This window comes from Mchenga conophoros, linkage group LG11, assembly GCF_057382185.1.
Source record: "Mchenga conophoros isolate Kocher_MC1m ecotype Shallow Benthic linkage group LG11, M_conophoros_male_GT1.1, whole genome shotgun sequence".
Lineage (NCBI taxonomy): Eukaryota > Metazoa > Chordata > Actinopteri > Cichliformes > Cichlidae > Mchenga > Mchenga conophoros.
This window is the reverse complement of record NC_140536.1, coordinates 20917360-20932939: the sequence shown is the minus strand read 5'-3', so window position 1 is coordinate 20932939 and position 15580 is coordinate 20917360. Positions and strand designations below refer to the sequence as shown.

The window sequence follows — 15580 nt, the reverse complement described above, 5'->3', positions numbered from 1 at the left end:
TAAAATATCTTTGTTTAGCCTGGAAAAAGAATGTGTTGGCCTATATAAAGCCCTATGTAAAGCTAGGACTTACTGTTCATTAGTGTTTGGATGGAAATTGGAACAACCTCAGGTTTTCAGCACTGTAGCCAGTCAGCAAGGCTGACAAAGAGTCAAAACTCTGTTGACCCAAGCATTCCTTTAAAGCGAACTAGTAATGACTTCATGAATCTCTTTTCCAAATAAAAATTAATCCAGAACATAAAAAAATATTCATAATGAGCAAGCAACTTTGAATACTACAGATATTTATTAAGGCTCTCCGATTGATCTTTCTGAGTTAACTTTAGTAATCACTTTCAGCAGCTAGATTCTATTCTGACAAGACTGCGCAGCGTAGCTCTACCATTAATTAACACTTTGATCTTGAATATCATCAATCTATCTCTCAACGCCATAAGTCTTTAAGGTTGTGGTAATGAAATCATTACTTAACAAGGCATTGCTTAACCTAGATTTCTTAGCTAATTCTTAGCTAATTTCAAAAGTTCTTGAAAGCATAGTTGTAAAATATTTATAGTAGTATAGTAGTCATATTTACTCCTCTGCAGAATTGAATAATATCTGTCTAGTAGATTACAGTTTGTTCATGCAAATGGGGAGAATTCCTTACACATTAAGGTTAATTATGGATGCTTCCCTTAAGCTTCTCTTGCTTGGGTCTCTGTTAAATCCAGAATCAAATTAAAAATCCTTTCCCTCACATACTAGGTTTTGAAATCTAATCACCCATCTAATTTTAAAGACCTCGTGGTACCATATCACCCCAGTAGAGCACTTTGCTCTCAGACTGCTGGCTTGCTTGTGATTCCCAGGACGATTAATAGTAGAGGGGGGTAGAGCATTCAGCTTTCAGGCCTCTCTTCTGAGGAACCAGCTTCCAGTTTAGCTTCAGGAGAAAGACACTCTTTACTTTTAAGATTAGGCTATACCTTACATTTTTGATAAATCTTATAGTAAGGGCTTGATAAAGTGAGCCTGAACTCTCCCTTAGTTTTGCCTGGGTCAAAACTAAGGGGGCTGCTATGATGCATTGATCATTTCTTCATCGCTACCTCTTTTAACTCTTTGTGTTTTTACACCACACTGCATTTAATCATTAGTAGTTATTAAACTCTCTTCCGCAGCATGTTTTTGTCCTGTCTCCCTTCCCTAAACACCAACCAATCATGGCAGATAGCCGCCCCTGCTTGATGCTTTTTCTGCTGGAGTTTTCTTCCTGTTAAAACACTACACTGTCGCGAAGTGCTTGCACATAGAGGGTCATCTGATTGTTGGGGTTTTCTTTGTATTATTGTAGTGTCTTTATCTTACAATATAAATCACTTTGAGGGACTATTATTGTGATTGGTGCTATATAAATAAAACTGAATAAAATTGAACTGCTTTTCAGCTCCAGCACTCTACTAATGTTAAACAATATCTACTTTTCCCTTTATGTTTCAGACCTATTCTCTCTTCAAGAACTGATGAACCCATTCATTTATATGTAAAGGGCAGAGCAGGAGCCCCATGTTCATTCAGACGCTTGTATTTGGATGAAGAGAGTTGCAGAACACCCAAGGGCTGTGAACTCTATTGCACAAAATACTTTGTGTCTACTTGTTTGCACAGAACAGCGAAGCAAAATTGAACCTTAGCTATCAGCATCATCCACTAATGCAGGAGTTATATTGTTCCTTTAAAAATAAAGTAAAACACAGTACTAGTTTTATAAAAGATACAAGATAAACAAAAAAGCCCTCATGGGGAAGCTGTCTGGACAACCTGGCATTATCTTTGACTTTTAAAACCAATAATCTGCTGCACAATCTGTCACATTAGACGGTATCACTTCTTTGTTTCCATGTAGCTGTCTAGGTGCTTTACTTCTGTGTCACACATTTCCAGGAGCTTTGGATTTCAAGTAATTTTTACCAGGCAGCATGGTCATAAATCTAAGCTTCTGACATGTTCATAATGTAAGTTTGTGATGATATCGTGTCTCAGGATGTATTGATTTAATTGTGTGGTTATTTTTCATACTGTGTGCGTGCGTGTGTGTATGTGTGTGTGTGTGTTTGTAAATAAATTTTGTCACTGTCCTACAAAGTGCACTCTGCAAATTGTGTTTCCATGATATATGAAGCTGCTCCTTTTGTTATATTGAGGGCATTGTTTTTGTTACTGATGCAACTTTGAAATTAGATTTGCCACTACTAATTTGGCTTTGAAACCTGTATATTACATTGAATGATTTATCATATCTTGACATTACCTTCAAAATATAATTAATTTTATTTTGTTTATTTTGTCCACTTAAGCCCCCCCCCCCCCCCCCCCCACTGCCCCCCAAAAAAAGAAGAAAAAGGAAAAAGTCATAGTACAGCGGCGTATAGTAGTTACAATGAATCTGTTATTCTGATTAGATATTTAAGGCTTGTTTTGAGTGAAGCATTGCATATCACTTACTTTTTTCTTTGTTTCCTGCTTATAGGTCAGCTTTTCATTGGAAAATATCTTATTAGCATATCTGGTAACAGTTGTATAACTAAGCTAACAATGGCCATTAAATCTGAGGTGCGCACAAAAGCTTATACTGTATCATGTCTTGAAGTTAGCTACACTTTTACCCTTTTCAGTTTGAACAGTGAATGGAAGGATCATTTTCTCTCCTAGCTACTCAGAAAAAACCCAAACAAAACAATGGACTCTCATTTTAGGCTACAGATACAGTTGCCAACAATGCTGTGTATTTTTTGTATATAAGCTCAAATCACAATCAATTGGGTCAGCCCTTCTTAGATTCTTTAGGCTATAATTTAAACTACCCCCTCTGAGCGTGCCTTCTAACCATTTAACCATTTAATGACATTTCTATTCTCAGTGTGCAGTCTGTTGCTAAATCAGTGCCACTTGTGATTTTCAACATAACAACTGTTTTTTTAAACTGTTAAGCACGAGACTTTTACAGCATGTTCACCCAGGCAGAAGTAGAAAAACAAAGCTACTTTATCATCATTAGTTGACTGAAAACATGCACTTAGCAACAGGCGGTTGAGTTGAACTTTGGATTCTTTGCACCGTCCACATCACCTCTTTATTACGTGACGAGGTCAATGTGTACGGCATGTTGCAAGAACTTTCAGTATGTTACAAAACAGATGCAAATTTATTTCGTTGGCATGGTTTTTTCACATAAGCACTGTCTAACCAATATTTTGGTTAGTGAATGCCCATTAATCAAAACATTTCTTAGACATTTCTTCAGAATATGTTCAGTTTTCCCAATCAAGCTTGCATACAGAACTGTGTCTCTGCTACACTCACACTGCAACAGTTTCTAAGGAAGTTCTCCAGTATATAGACATTTTAATAATTTCCAGTAATAACTCAAAACTGAAAATGACACTTTCACAAATTTTACTGTAGAACATGTTACTCAATGGTTGTTATTAAACTCTTATCTCTTAATGCTACTCAGACTTGCAAAGATGAACTTCCAACATAAACAGTAAGTGGAAATTTACAAAGTGTAAATAAAGAACACAGACAGATTATATATCATCTGTTATAAAACAGACGTCTAAAATGTGCTGTACAAAGTTCATTTGTGACTCACATCACATGGTTTCAACACACCTGACATTATTACTTTATAGGTGTATTTAAAAGTCTGCACTGACGCTATTAAAAGCCTCAGTGTTATCTACATGGCGTGCGTGGAAACCAACGCCACCTTCTAATATATGTGATACCGTCTGTTTCCTTCTGCTGGAAGAACAGCAAACATTGAGTTCGTAAACATTGCGATGAAAAAAACCATTTCTTTTTATATACATAAATGTAGCCATTTCATGAATTGTAAATCTGTTAACACTGAAACATGCTGATGAGAAAAGAAATTGAATATATTGTTGTCCTGCAGACATTCAGTCATTTTACTCCCATTTTAAACACCTCAATATGTGACAATAAGTGTCGGGCTCAGTCTGCTGCTGTGTTCAGCCACTATGCAATCGCATTTGTTTTCCCATCTAATCTTTAAGGCTGATCGCCCACATTGTATTTTAAAAATGACCAGACTGGATTTGTGTATTTAGGGTTTGTAATAAGTTGCAACATGTTGTCAAAGAGATAACACACAAACACGCATGCTTGTGATGTGTCATTAGAGTTTTGGGAGTTATTAATAGTGTGCAACTTTTTCTTTTTGTTGCCCATTACATAAAATGTGAGATATGCTATGAATTCCCTAAGAAATGAGATGTTTGTTGACACCTATTCACTTCACTTTAGACATTACACAATGACATATTCAGAACAGAGTTTGGAAGGAGGTAAACTTTGGCTGTTTAACCTCATATAAAATGCAAATTATGTTGTTGTTTTTTGTTTTTTGTTTTTTTTTAAGTGGGTTTTTTGGCTAAAAAGTGACAGTGACAAAGAATTTGCAGAATTTATAAACAGCAAATGCACCCAGGCTTTTAAATGTAAACCCAGTTAGTTTCTACCAATATTTTGCAATTGTCAGATAATAAATAAAAATATACAAAAATATACGATACAAACAGGAAAATATGCCACGCATAGGAGTGAAATGTACTTAACAATTCAGAGGCAGTTCTCCATCTTGAACAACACAGTGTGTTGCTAACCCACCCATCTACTGGATTTCTGCCTCCAAAGTACTGTCAGTACTCCCGTCAAAAAAACAGAGAAATGTTCTCTATAGTTATTCAAGGACCGGGATGTGTGGGTGGGGGTTAGGGGTCAATCAAAGTCTATTATTCTTGAATTCTTATTGTCCAACTTCCCAGGAAAATTGGTCTTGATTTCTCTTCTTCTCCCTGGTCTTCAACTTCCTCATTGTCGTCGTCTTCCATTTTGGAGCCATTGCAGGTCCACATGTAGTTTGTCCTTCTGCAACTGTCTATAATAGAAGGTCCGCTACATAATTCAGGCATCCAGTTTTGCTTGTATCCTGATTCAAATGAGACATCACTCGATAGTGTAGTCTCACATTCCTTGTCAGAATCTGGAATAAGTGGTTGAGATGGAGAAAAACGGGTGGTGCAGTATGAGTGGGTCGGTGTCGTTGAAGAGCTATCGTCACATCCAGAATCGGACCACTCTGAGCTATTTAAGCTGAGCAAGGAAGCTAACGATGACTCATCCATAGAGGGTATGAGGTCTGATAGGAGAGGTTTTCTCTCTTTGTTTGACAGGCATGTTGCATCACTATTGCTGCTCTGTGACTGAAAATTGAGGAAAGGCAACATGAGTTTTCCATTGATATCCCGCACTGTGTGCAGCAGCAGCTTCCCATCTGGGTTGGTGTCACAAGAATCAGCATCCGGTAATGGTCTTTCACGTTCAGTGACAGCCTCCTGAATGTCATCATTCTCTTTAGGTAGAACAGCCACAGAACTGTAGATGTCAGAGGACTGGGCACTTGTGTCCTCAGAATTTGGAGTTCTGCGTGTTCCTGTGTCCACAGAGGAGCCAGTGTGGTCTTGCCAGGGAGGGAAAGGGATGTCCTGGGGGGAATAGCCTCCATTCCAAACTGAAGGCCCATTTTTATTCATCTGGATTTTGGCATAAACTATTTTATCCATGTGAGGGCATACCTCGACTTGAGAAATTACAAGAATTCTATCTGGATCCTGCAGTATCTTAGGGGTTTCAGAAGTGGTTACCTCCTGTTTCCAAAACAATGAAGCGATATGGATCAGTCAAACACACACGATTTGAACAATTGATAAAAGTATTTTTAGGTCTACCAAGCTGTTTAGAAATCTGTAGTTAATGCTACATTTTTTTAAAATTAATTTTTACTGAGCCTCAAGATTGTAGTACAGAGGTATAGATGTAACAAAATCACAATGCTCCTTTTTATATATACCCCCCCCCCCCCCCCCCAAAAAAAAAAAAGAATGAAGTACATCAAATTTCACCATATTTAAAGAAGTGCACCTAAAGGGCAATTGCTCGCACAAAATTAATCGCCATCTCAACAATACGGGTATACGTTGACTGCCAGGCGAATGTCAGATGGGTATGGTTTTCATTTTCTCTAAATGTTTTAGCAATATATCCCAGTTAATGCTACGTTGATACAAAAAGCAAAGAGAGCATACACAGACTACAAAAAACACCTGTTACCAAACCATGACTCACTGCACATGCTCCTTTGACTTTACTAAAACAACACCCACAGTGTTTCATTGTTTGTATCTTAAGTTGATGCTACACTTTATCAAACTGAATCTGTGTTGAGTTAGTGATGTGCAATTGATATTGATTTTCCGGTAAGACAACATTTCCTTGTGTGACAGTAAGGAAGGACACAAAGACACAAAACAATGGCCTTACCAGTGCTTGTGTCATGCTCTTTGACTTTCCACCTTTCACATATTTGCACGTACACATAGCTGATACTATGACTAAGGCAACCACACCAGCCGCAATCAAGAGAAGCCATTGCAGAAGCATCCACGGATTTTCTGAAATAGAGGAAAGGTTGTTTGATAGACATGTTACAGGAAAATGCTTGAGCACTTAAAAGCAGGGAGCTATAAAACTTCCCAGGGTGACGTGCATGCTTAGGAATGTTCTCAAGGAGTATCCTGACTACACCTGTCACACAGAGCACATGAATACAGACATTCCTGAATTTCCGGTATGTAGAAGTATTTTCGAGATGAACTTGAATGATAGTTAACTGTAACTCCTCTAAAATAATACAGAAATGGATTTTCTGTGAAAACTCCTTTGCACTTGTGGCTTTTACTGTCATATATGGCACTAAGGAATGTACACTGGCAAGCACAGGTGAGAACATTATCTTTGCAAGTCCAATGTGTAATCTTATCTCTTGCCTAATCGAGTTCACAATAATAGGGGTAGATTTTTTTGAGATTTAAAAAGATTACGTTTTTAGTACAGATTTACAGAAGGAACAGCGTGTTTATTGTGTAGCCTCATTTTCTGCTTCATTGCAGTGCCAGTGAGTGCCTCATCTGTGTGGTGCAGATGCAAAGGCTTTAAGAAGCGCTGATTTATAACAAACTGTCTTGATTTATTATCAAACACTGCAGTCACTCGAAGAAATTTGTGCAGTCTGATTAAAGTCAAATGTAAAAAAAAAAGCAGCATTTTCAAGCATCTTAATTTTTGCATTTTCTCTTCAGCAGGTGGACCCTTGAAAGCTTCCTATGGGGTTGTCAAGCAGCACACAATTTTCTCAAGTGAAACCTGATTTTTGTAAATATTATCAGGGTACAGGAGTTTTAAAAAAGGTACACAAGTATTAACATCCAAAACTGACATCAAGTTTTGTTGTTCAAAAACAGCCCATCATAGTTTGAATACCAACAAACAAACAACCAACATATTCATGTTTGAATAAAATGATATTTTTATATGCTGTTGCCATTATTGTGCTAACCTGGCAGTGTTACACAGAAGGAGGCGCTCTCACTGCTCGGGCGACCCCAGTCAGAAGATGGTTTGTAGATGACTGTGCCGCAGTATTTAGACTTCTTCTTTAAGTCGATGCTGAACTGGCCAGTGTGGCTCTCAAAGTGCTAGAGGAAAAATACGTTCATATTAATGATAGTTGTGTAATCACAGGTTAGAGCAATCAAACACATTTTGCTGTGTTCTGTTATAATGTACAGGAGAACTAAACATGAACTAATGGTAAATGCTTTTTAAAATAATTTAGAATATGTTTCTCAGCTTGTTACGAAGTTTAAAATCCATGTCAGGGGCCCACTTACAATATAGAGATCAGATTTTATCCAGATCAAGCTTCAGTTCAGTTTAAAATTCAGTTATTCAAAGCCAGTGTGGATTGGTTGTCATAGTAAGATAACCAAAGCCACGAAGTCAAACACAATTCGAAAGCAGGTTTATTTAATGTAAACATATTGGAACAATAAAGGATGTCGTGGCATCACCCGACCGTGACTGTCTTGACATTAGCAAAGGCGTTCACATGGAAGAGAGCACTGCATAATTTGTCTCGATCCTTTTGTCTTGATCCATAGTAGAAAAATAACACTTAGGCAAGGAGAGAATAATTCAGTTATGTCATTTTCTAGCAGTCCATATTTGGAAAATAGATGGGATTTCCTGCCACTGCAGGTAATCAGTTACAGAAGAAAATGGAATCAGCACTCCTTATTCACAACCCTTTAAAATGGCCTTTTAATGTAGCTCTTAGTTTTTTCCCTGATCTTTTGCTTTGGACTCTAATCTGATTTTTCCTATTTTGTGTTTGCATTGTCTCCTTGTTTAAAAATACTTAAAACTCAACCCTATTCTTATGCATTTGTATGCTTCAAGCTAGAAAAAAAAAAGTTTCTAGTCAACAACATTAATTTCTCTATGCTCTTTAGTAGTAAAATAACATACAACAACACCCACCCCCAATAATCAGAGCCCACTTGACAAAATGATACAGAAGATAAAAATACAGATATGCAGTTAAGCTCAATACTCATGTTGTATTTTTTTTTTTACCCTTTTATTCACATGAAACATAAATATAGCTCCCTAACGTCTGCTAGTGTTTGTTAGTGCGTACTTATGAGTCATTAGTCCTTAGCAAAATATGGCAGTGCAGTGAAACATTATAATATGTCATTGATCACTCATTTACACTATGCTTAACTTTCTTCTGATCACTTAGTTGTTGTGTTTGTAGCTTTCCAAAAACGTGTTACCAACAGGGAAGTTGAAGATGTGTCCTCTGGTGGTCATAGTATTAAAAACATTCATAATGCACTTGAAGGCTGTTAATTTACTCTTATCAGGTGTTATAAATGCTATAAATACTATCACTGAATGGCTAATATTAGCCAATATATATTGGTTGGGCTCAAATAATAAGAATTACCAGAGTTGAGCTTTTTTTAATGTGTGTAGACTGGTTCACTGTTCTTACTGATACATACAGTTGTTGTCATCAGCAAACAGTAGTAGATTAAATGTCTATATTTTTTAAATTTATTGTAATTTTGGTTTCACTTGTGCCGTATTTTACACAATACATAGATATGCACACAGTATGTTTTATATTGTAAATTCCCACTCACCGCTGTAGCCCAATCTGGGTAGTATAAATTCAAGGTATAGATAAATTTAGTCTTGAATAGCACTTTTCTGCCATTAATGATGATGTCTGCAATGGAGACTCCATTTGGTCCCACAGGCAAGGTGACATTAACAAACAGAGACGACTCTGTTGTGGATGTAGACAAGATGGGTGGACCAAAAATAGCTATGGAGAAAAGATGAAGATGGGGAAAAAAAGATGAATCGATGAATATTGCGATATAATAGTTCTTACTATAAGATGCAAGGAAATGTATGATTGAGTATGGGTATTCTTACTGTGTTCTGAAGGTTTAAACCTTGTCTCAGTGGAACCGTGAGCTCTGCCATTAACCAACACCTTAGCGTGGTAAGAAACATCATAAACAAAGGGCGTTTCTGCCGTCAGGTCACAGTACAGGACGGTGATATTCTGACACTCGTCTTTTATCTTGTATGACTGATCACTATCATCACTGTAAAGAGAGTAGTGCAATATAATCGAATTTTGATAGCAAAGTATATTAATTATTCATTATAATCCTTGTATATTATAAAAAGTTGTGAAAACCAGCATTCAAGCACTGAAAATATTATGCGCCTCAATGGCTGCACTGAATTCACAGAATTCTCCATAATCATTTTACCACACATACGTTTTTTTTATTTGAGAGAGACAAATGAGCATTTTGTGTTAATAAGAAACCATTATCCTGCAGGCATGCTAGTCTTTCTCTGCAGCTAAAATGAAGCTGAAAATCACTCCAGAAATTTCAAGTGACAGTAGCTGGGAGAAAAGTCAATTGGATAGGAGGAGCACTTGACATTTGTCTAAGAAACTACATCATGATTAATTGGACAAGATGACATTTCCACTTTGTGGAGGCCGTTTGTAGAGACTGATTGAAAAGAGTAAAAAAAGAAATCAGCTTGGAAGCTTCATATGAGTATTGGAGCTCTCTTTAGTGACGAAAGCAGCATAGAAACAAACACGTAGGCTGCTAATCACTTGTAACAAGCCTTATTTTTTTGGAGATATTTAGACGTTCCTTAGAAGTTTTCTAAGCCACACAACAGCATGATAAACTTGACTAACTGTGGGATTTTTGAGGCACGTTGTGAGTCACTGTGTTTTTATAAACACACATGTAGGGGAGGAGAGAAAGGGGGAAAAGAGGTGGTGAGGGAAAGCAACAGAGGGGCCTCTACTCTTTGCAAAATAGATTTCTAGATCCTGACGGATAAGAATGGCAATTTTCTATGTTTTTGTATGAAGAGATCCAATCTCAAATCTCCAAAAACCGTCATCAAAAATGTATGAATCATTAGAAAAGGCCTGAAATCAGCTTAGATTTTATCAGGATTTACTCAAAGAGTAATTGAATATTTGTTTTTGTCTCTGCAGTAGCCTGTATGTGAGCTCAGAAACAGAACAGTATTTTTCCACTGCAGTGGGGTAGTTCATGGAAGGACCATTAACAGTGTGTGTCTGTGGCAATTTTAGTCTTTTTTTAAATGTCTTTAGTAAACATACAGAAATGATAAAACAGAGATTAAGATTATTTTACACAAGTCATGTGAGCAGAGGACATTTGTAAAAATAAGCAAGGTTTTGTCCAGCATGCCATACCTGCCATCGCAACACTACATCTATATACAACCCTAAATCATGTGGCACCCAGCCCTGTGTTCTTAACTTGTTGTCAAGTTGCATTATAACTTTTCCACGACAGTTTGTAATGAGACACCAGCAACACTTGGCAAAAAAGTGTGTTTGCATTGGCCCCTTATATCAGAGCAACAGTGCAGGGAAAGTACAGCTGTCACATAATCTTGCATCAATCATGCTGGACTTACTTCTTGTACTTGACACTATAGAGTAACCTTTGCCCTGGAAAATCACTCTTTGCAGGATCCCAGTGGAGTATGTTATTGAAATTCCTGGAGTTAAATTGCACTGTGACATTGCCAGTTGAGGATTCTGTAAAGACAAAGGGAAAAGTCTGTCAGTCTTTTGCTACAAATAATAATCCTTTGTTTGAATAAGTGATTTCTTTTGATAGTATTTTTAAAACCAATAAATTCAAAATGAGTCATTTCTGTTGCTTTTTCTTAATACAGCCGGTCTAAAAGCATTCGTGCCCTCAGCTAATACAGCTGCCTGAATTTTGAACTAAAGAGGGTAGCAGTTACCCAGTATAACTGAACTGAGCACACACTGGATTGGGACTGCGGGGAGATCATTTAAGATGGGCTTTGTTTCAACAGGTGGCTGAAACTCAAGAAGCTCTTGGTTCCTTTTCCAGTCATATCTTTGATACATGGATATAAAACTCGGCTGTGACTCAGGATGGGAAACCATATCCTTTACAAGCTGCATTTTGGAGTCAAACCATACGCACAGATTTAGTGGTTCAACAGCGCAGATTGTATTATTATATTTCAATTTTAAAGTGCATGAAGTTTATCGAAAGCTTGAAATTTGGACACAGTAAATTCAGAATTAGCTTTTTTTAAAATTAGTGGTTCAATGTCATCTATTAAAGACTCCATTTTTTTTTTTTTTTTTTTTTTTTTGTGGTCATTTACAATGGCCAAGGAGTTCTCGGTCACCGAAACTCTTTCATTTCAAATAAGAGGGAATAACTCAATTCTGCAAGTGTTTCTTTTTTATTTCTGCTGTTAGAAAATAATGATCCATTTAGTGTAAGCCTGCCTCTAGTTGACACCTGTAAATAAGAGAAAAAGATCCAAATTAACTTGCTGTACTCACCAAAGCAGAAAAAGAGAAGCATCATAATGTTCATGAACCACATCTTCATCACTTATGTGGGCTCCAAAAATTCCAGGTAGTTCTGCTCTCTTTTAAGTAAAACCAAAAAAATACAAAAAAAGGGGGAAAGAAACACACACACACACACACACACAAACACACCTGCATAAAAAAGCTACCTGATGTCAGAAATCTTCCCAAACAAAACCTGAATGAATGTGAAAAACGCTGTTAAGTCTTGGAGCTGAATAAAGTTTCAAAGCATTTCCCTGCCTCTGCTTCTCAACCATCTCTGATGCGATCTAGGAAAGGAGTGGCTTTACTCAGGTGTGCAGGTGTACTGGACTTTGACTTGCCATAACTTTGTTCCTGTTTTTCTTCTTGCTATATGTCCCGCCCATTTTCTGTTTCCAGAATTACAACTTCCTTCTTTCTTCCCTCCCTCCTCACCTTGAGTCAGTCAATCTCTCTCTGGACTTGTCTTTCAGGTTTTCATGGTTTACTGGAAATGATCGAGATTTGAAACTGGAAAAAACAGAAAGTGAAAGAAAAAAAACTTTGCGTATATATGGGTCACAGACCACTGTTATATATGCTGAAACAGCCCAGGGTTGACACTTATAACACACAGTTCAGGCAATAAATACATAGATGTGCAAGTTATGTCACAGTTTCTGTAAGTGTAGTACTGTCTGATTCAGAAAGCTGTGGGATATGTGCTGTGGAATTCTACCTGTTTTGGAGGTTACAATGAAAAGATTAAGGAACAATGCCCAGTGGTTACAAGATACTGGCTCATTCACACAGATCATCTGCCAGTAGGCTTGGCTGGTACTAGAAACTCATTTTCTTTTGTTCTTTGCATGATTCACAGTTCCATATAAACCTTACTTATAGGCGTTGGACCCTCTTAGTTAATTCTATGTGATTTTAACGACTCTACCTTTGAGGCAGGCTTTGCTTGCTTTAAACCAGCTTTCTTGTGATTGGCTGCTCCTTCCATACAGAAGTCTGCCCTCACAGACATACATCACATACATATATAGACGCTTATGCCCCATCCATCCATCCAAAAATCTTTTTAATTAGATATTAGCTTCATATAGATTGGTTATAGGTATTATTTTTCATTTGTTTTTATTTGAAACATTGCATAAGATTATCTGAAATGGTTTGCATCCTGAAAAATAAAATGGCATGTCATCTATAGCAAAAGTTTGCTGATGGTTGAAAATCTGTTAAGTTCTTTTCTTGATTTTCTGACAACAACAATTATAAACAGACTGGAAGAGAGCAACATTATGAAGTAAAACAAAAGTTAATTGTAAAAGTGTACTTGATATTAAACTCTTTATGCTGTACTGTTGACATAAAATGGTTGCGCACGAAAGTCAATGGCTCAAACACAGAAAAGAACGGGTGACTGATCACGTGAAAAAATGAATGCAACCCAAGTTCGTTGACACAGCTATCGCTTTCAAACAGAGGCCTAGTAGATTGCCTGGTTAATGTTTCTCATGGCAGAGAGTTTGATTTGTTTGAACAGGAAATACATGGTTATATGGCTTGAATATCCTTGTCTTACACTCATCAAAAAACAGGCTCCTGGCTCCTGAAAAGAAGTGCGTAAGCTAAGTTGAAAGCTTAATGGGCAATTCATGGGTTTCAGAGTTCAAATTCCTCAGCCTAATTTTAGATTTTCATCTAAATTTTTAAATACATATTAAAAAAGTAACCAAGGTTACCAAAAGATTTTATGATTTTTCGCTCACTTAAATTAATGTGTAATCTCTTGGCGACAAGCGGCATACTAAACAATTAGGCACTTTATGACAATATATAATGAGGCAATTAAAATTTTGGACCAAAAAGCTATAGGGGCACAACTTAAGAAATTAAACATGTTAAAGTTTGATAATTTTTATCACATTCACTAATCCAAAGTTAACACATAAATATTTACATAATCAGGCTACCCTGGTACTCAGTGACCTTGTGGTTCCTCTTAAAGTTCTGAGTTTAGAAACACTCAGAGCACTTACTGAAAATTATGAGATGTGTGTATTTTTTATATATAAATTGCTTATGCTATTGATTTTAAAGTCAGCTTAGGTTCTTAACGTTGTGGTGTTGTGATGTTCATGCGACATATTTGTCCCCATTCATTATCTTTTTTTTAAATATGTAGGCAGACATCTCAAAGCTGGGAGTGCCTATTGTATATAATAGGAATGCAGTTATTATGCAATATTGGATAAACGTGTTAGGCATCAGTAGCTCTCACAGTTAAAACAGACGCCCTGTTTGAAGGGAAATGTAGTTTTACGTGTTGATGCAGTCATGCTTAAGTGAACTTTGGACTTGTAAGTCTTCAAAAACATATTTATTTATATAAATGTTAGATACTCATAATTTTTTTATCCGACAGACAGACTTCCGGCTCACAGGATACTTACTGTTAAGGTTGTTAAATGTACAGCCAATCTTTAATCCAGAAACACTGCAGGTCTCACGGGGAAGCAAAGTGATCACATTAAAATATTGTATGCCACTCTGAGCTTTAGAGTCATGAGTTTCATCGTTAATTGCTCGCTTATGTGGCAAAGGGCAAATCATAATCAAATTTAACAAAACAACAAGCTGACAAAGACTGACTTTGAGAGTTGGGAGTCTGAGCCTTGAGTTATGACCGTAAGTCACAATTTAAAATGCTCCCACGATTTGAAAAGCAAAACTTATTTCTACTTGGCCTCTAACCCTCATTCTTTCCCTGTTTTAATGTGATTAGATTTTGTGATGGCGGCCTAGTTTTCTGATAAATTATGCATGCTCTTATAATCTGTGGGCTTGTTCAATTAAAACTAAGAAGTAAATGTCATTGTTTTGCTTTGCCTTCCCACTTTTTTTGGACAAAATGAATACATTAAAGCATTGAAACCAGCTCTTAGGACAAAGTATATACATGAGGTGTAAATGAGAATGATTTTGAAATCCAAAATGCTCTTTTCTACTACATATTGACATATAGGTGATGGAATCATAAACACAGAAGCAATATCTGTAGGTCAGGCTGAAGTGTTTTATGGTGATTTGATGTTTGCCCCTGAAACTAATATAGACTATTTTGCTAGACTTCTTTACTTTGACAATAAGGTTTAAAGAAAAATACTAAAAGCGAGCAGTTTGCTGCTGAAATACAAGCCTGAGGTTCCCCCTCAACAGAAAAGTCTTAAGTCTTGCGTAAACATCTTATAAAGATGTCTTTTTTAAAAATCCTTTACAGAATGAAACAAAGCATATCAGGAGTTAACACAGATCGCATGCAGTCTAACAACCTCTCTTACTAATTTAAGTCTCTTTCTTCCTAATAACTGTATGTACACAATCTGCTTATCATTGCGTTGTTTTCAGTGGGTTATGGTCTATGACACCTTATTGTTGACAACAACATTTTGGCTTTAGTGCTTCAATGCTTGCCATGACAAGCACTGAAGAAGGTGTAATACACAATATACTAGCCTTGAAGTGGCTAAACAACGAAAACAGACTCTACTGGGCTGTCAAAGCTGATGTATGACTCTGCTTTCTGCATCTAGACACTATGCTAAAGAGTAAGTAAAGGCAAAAAAAAGAAGAAAACAAAACAAACAAAACCACAATATAAAAGAAATCTGTGCTTGTACAGAG

At 36.7% G+C, this 15580-nt stretch overlaps 1 protein-coding gene across 1 annotated transcript; it reads right to left on the bottom strand.

Annotated features, from left to right (window-relative positions):
• Nucleotides 1-2401: 2401 nt before the first annotated feature.
• On the bottom strand, nucleotides 2402-12247 carry ifnlr1 (interferon lambda receptor 1). Its single transcript, XM_085291419.1, has 7 exons — nucleotides 11894-12247; nucleotides 10978-11101; nucleotides 9421-9596; nucleotides 9123-9307; nucleotides 7469-7607; nucleotides 6394-6524; nucleotides 2402-5720 (listed from the first exon to the last, which is right to left on the bottom strand). Exons 1-7 carry the CDS (start codon nucleotides 11940-11942, stop codon nucleotides 4806-4808), a joined length of 1719 nt encoding a protein of 572 aa, XP_085147545.1. The 5' UTR covers nucleotides 11943-12247; the 3' UTR covers nucleotides 2402-4805.
• Between the last annotated feature and the right edge of the window lie 3333 nt (nucleotides 12248-15580).

Coding starts and splice junctions, on each gene's coding strand:
- ifnlr1 (XM_085291419.1), bottom strand. CDS start 11,942: ATGAAGATGTGGTTCATGAACATTATGATGCTTCTCTTTTTCTGCTTT. Junction 6,525..7,468: donor CTTCTGTGTAACACTGCCAG/GTTAGCACAATA, acceptor CCTCTATTTCAG/AAAATCCGTGGATGCTTCTG. Junction 5,721..6,393: donor AGAGCATGACACAAGCACTG/GTAAGGCCATTG, acceptor TTTTGGAAACAG/GAGGTAACCACTTCTGAAAC.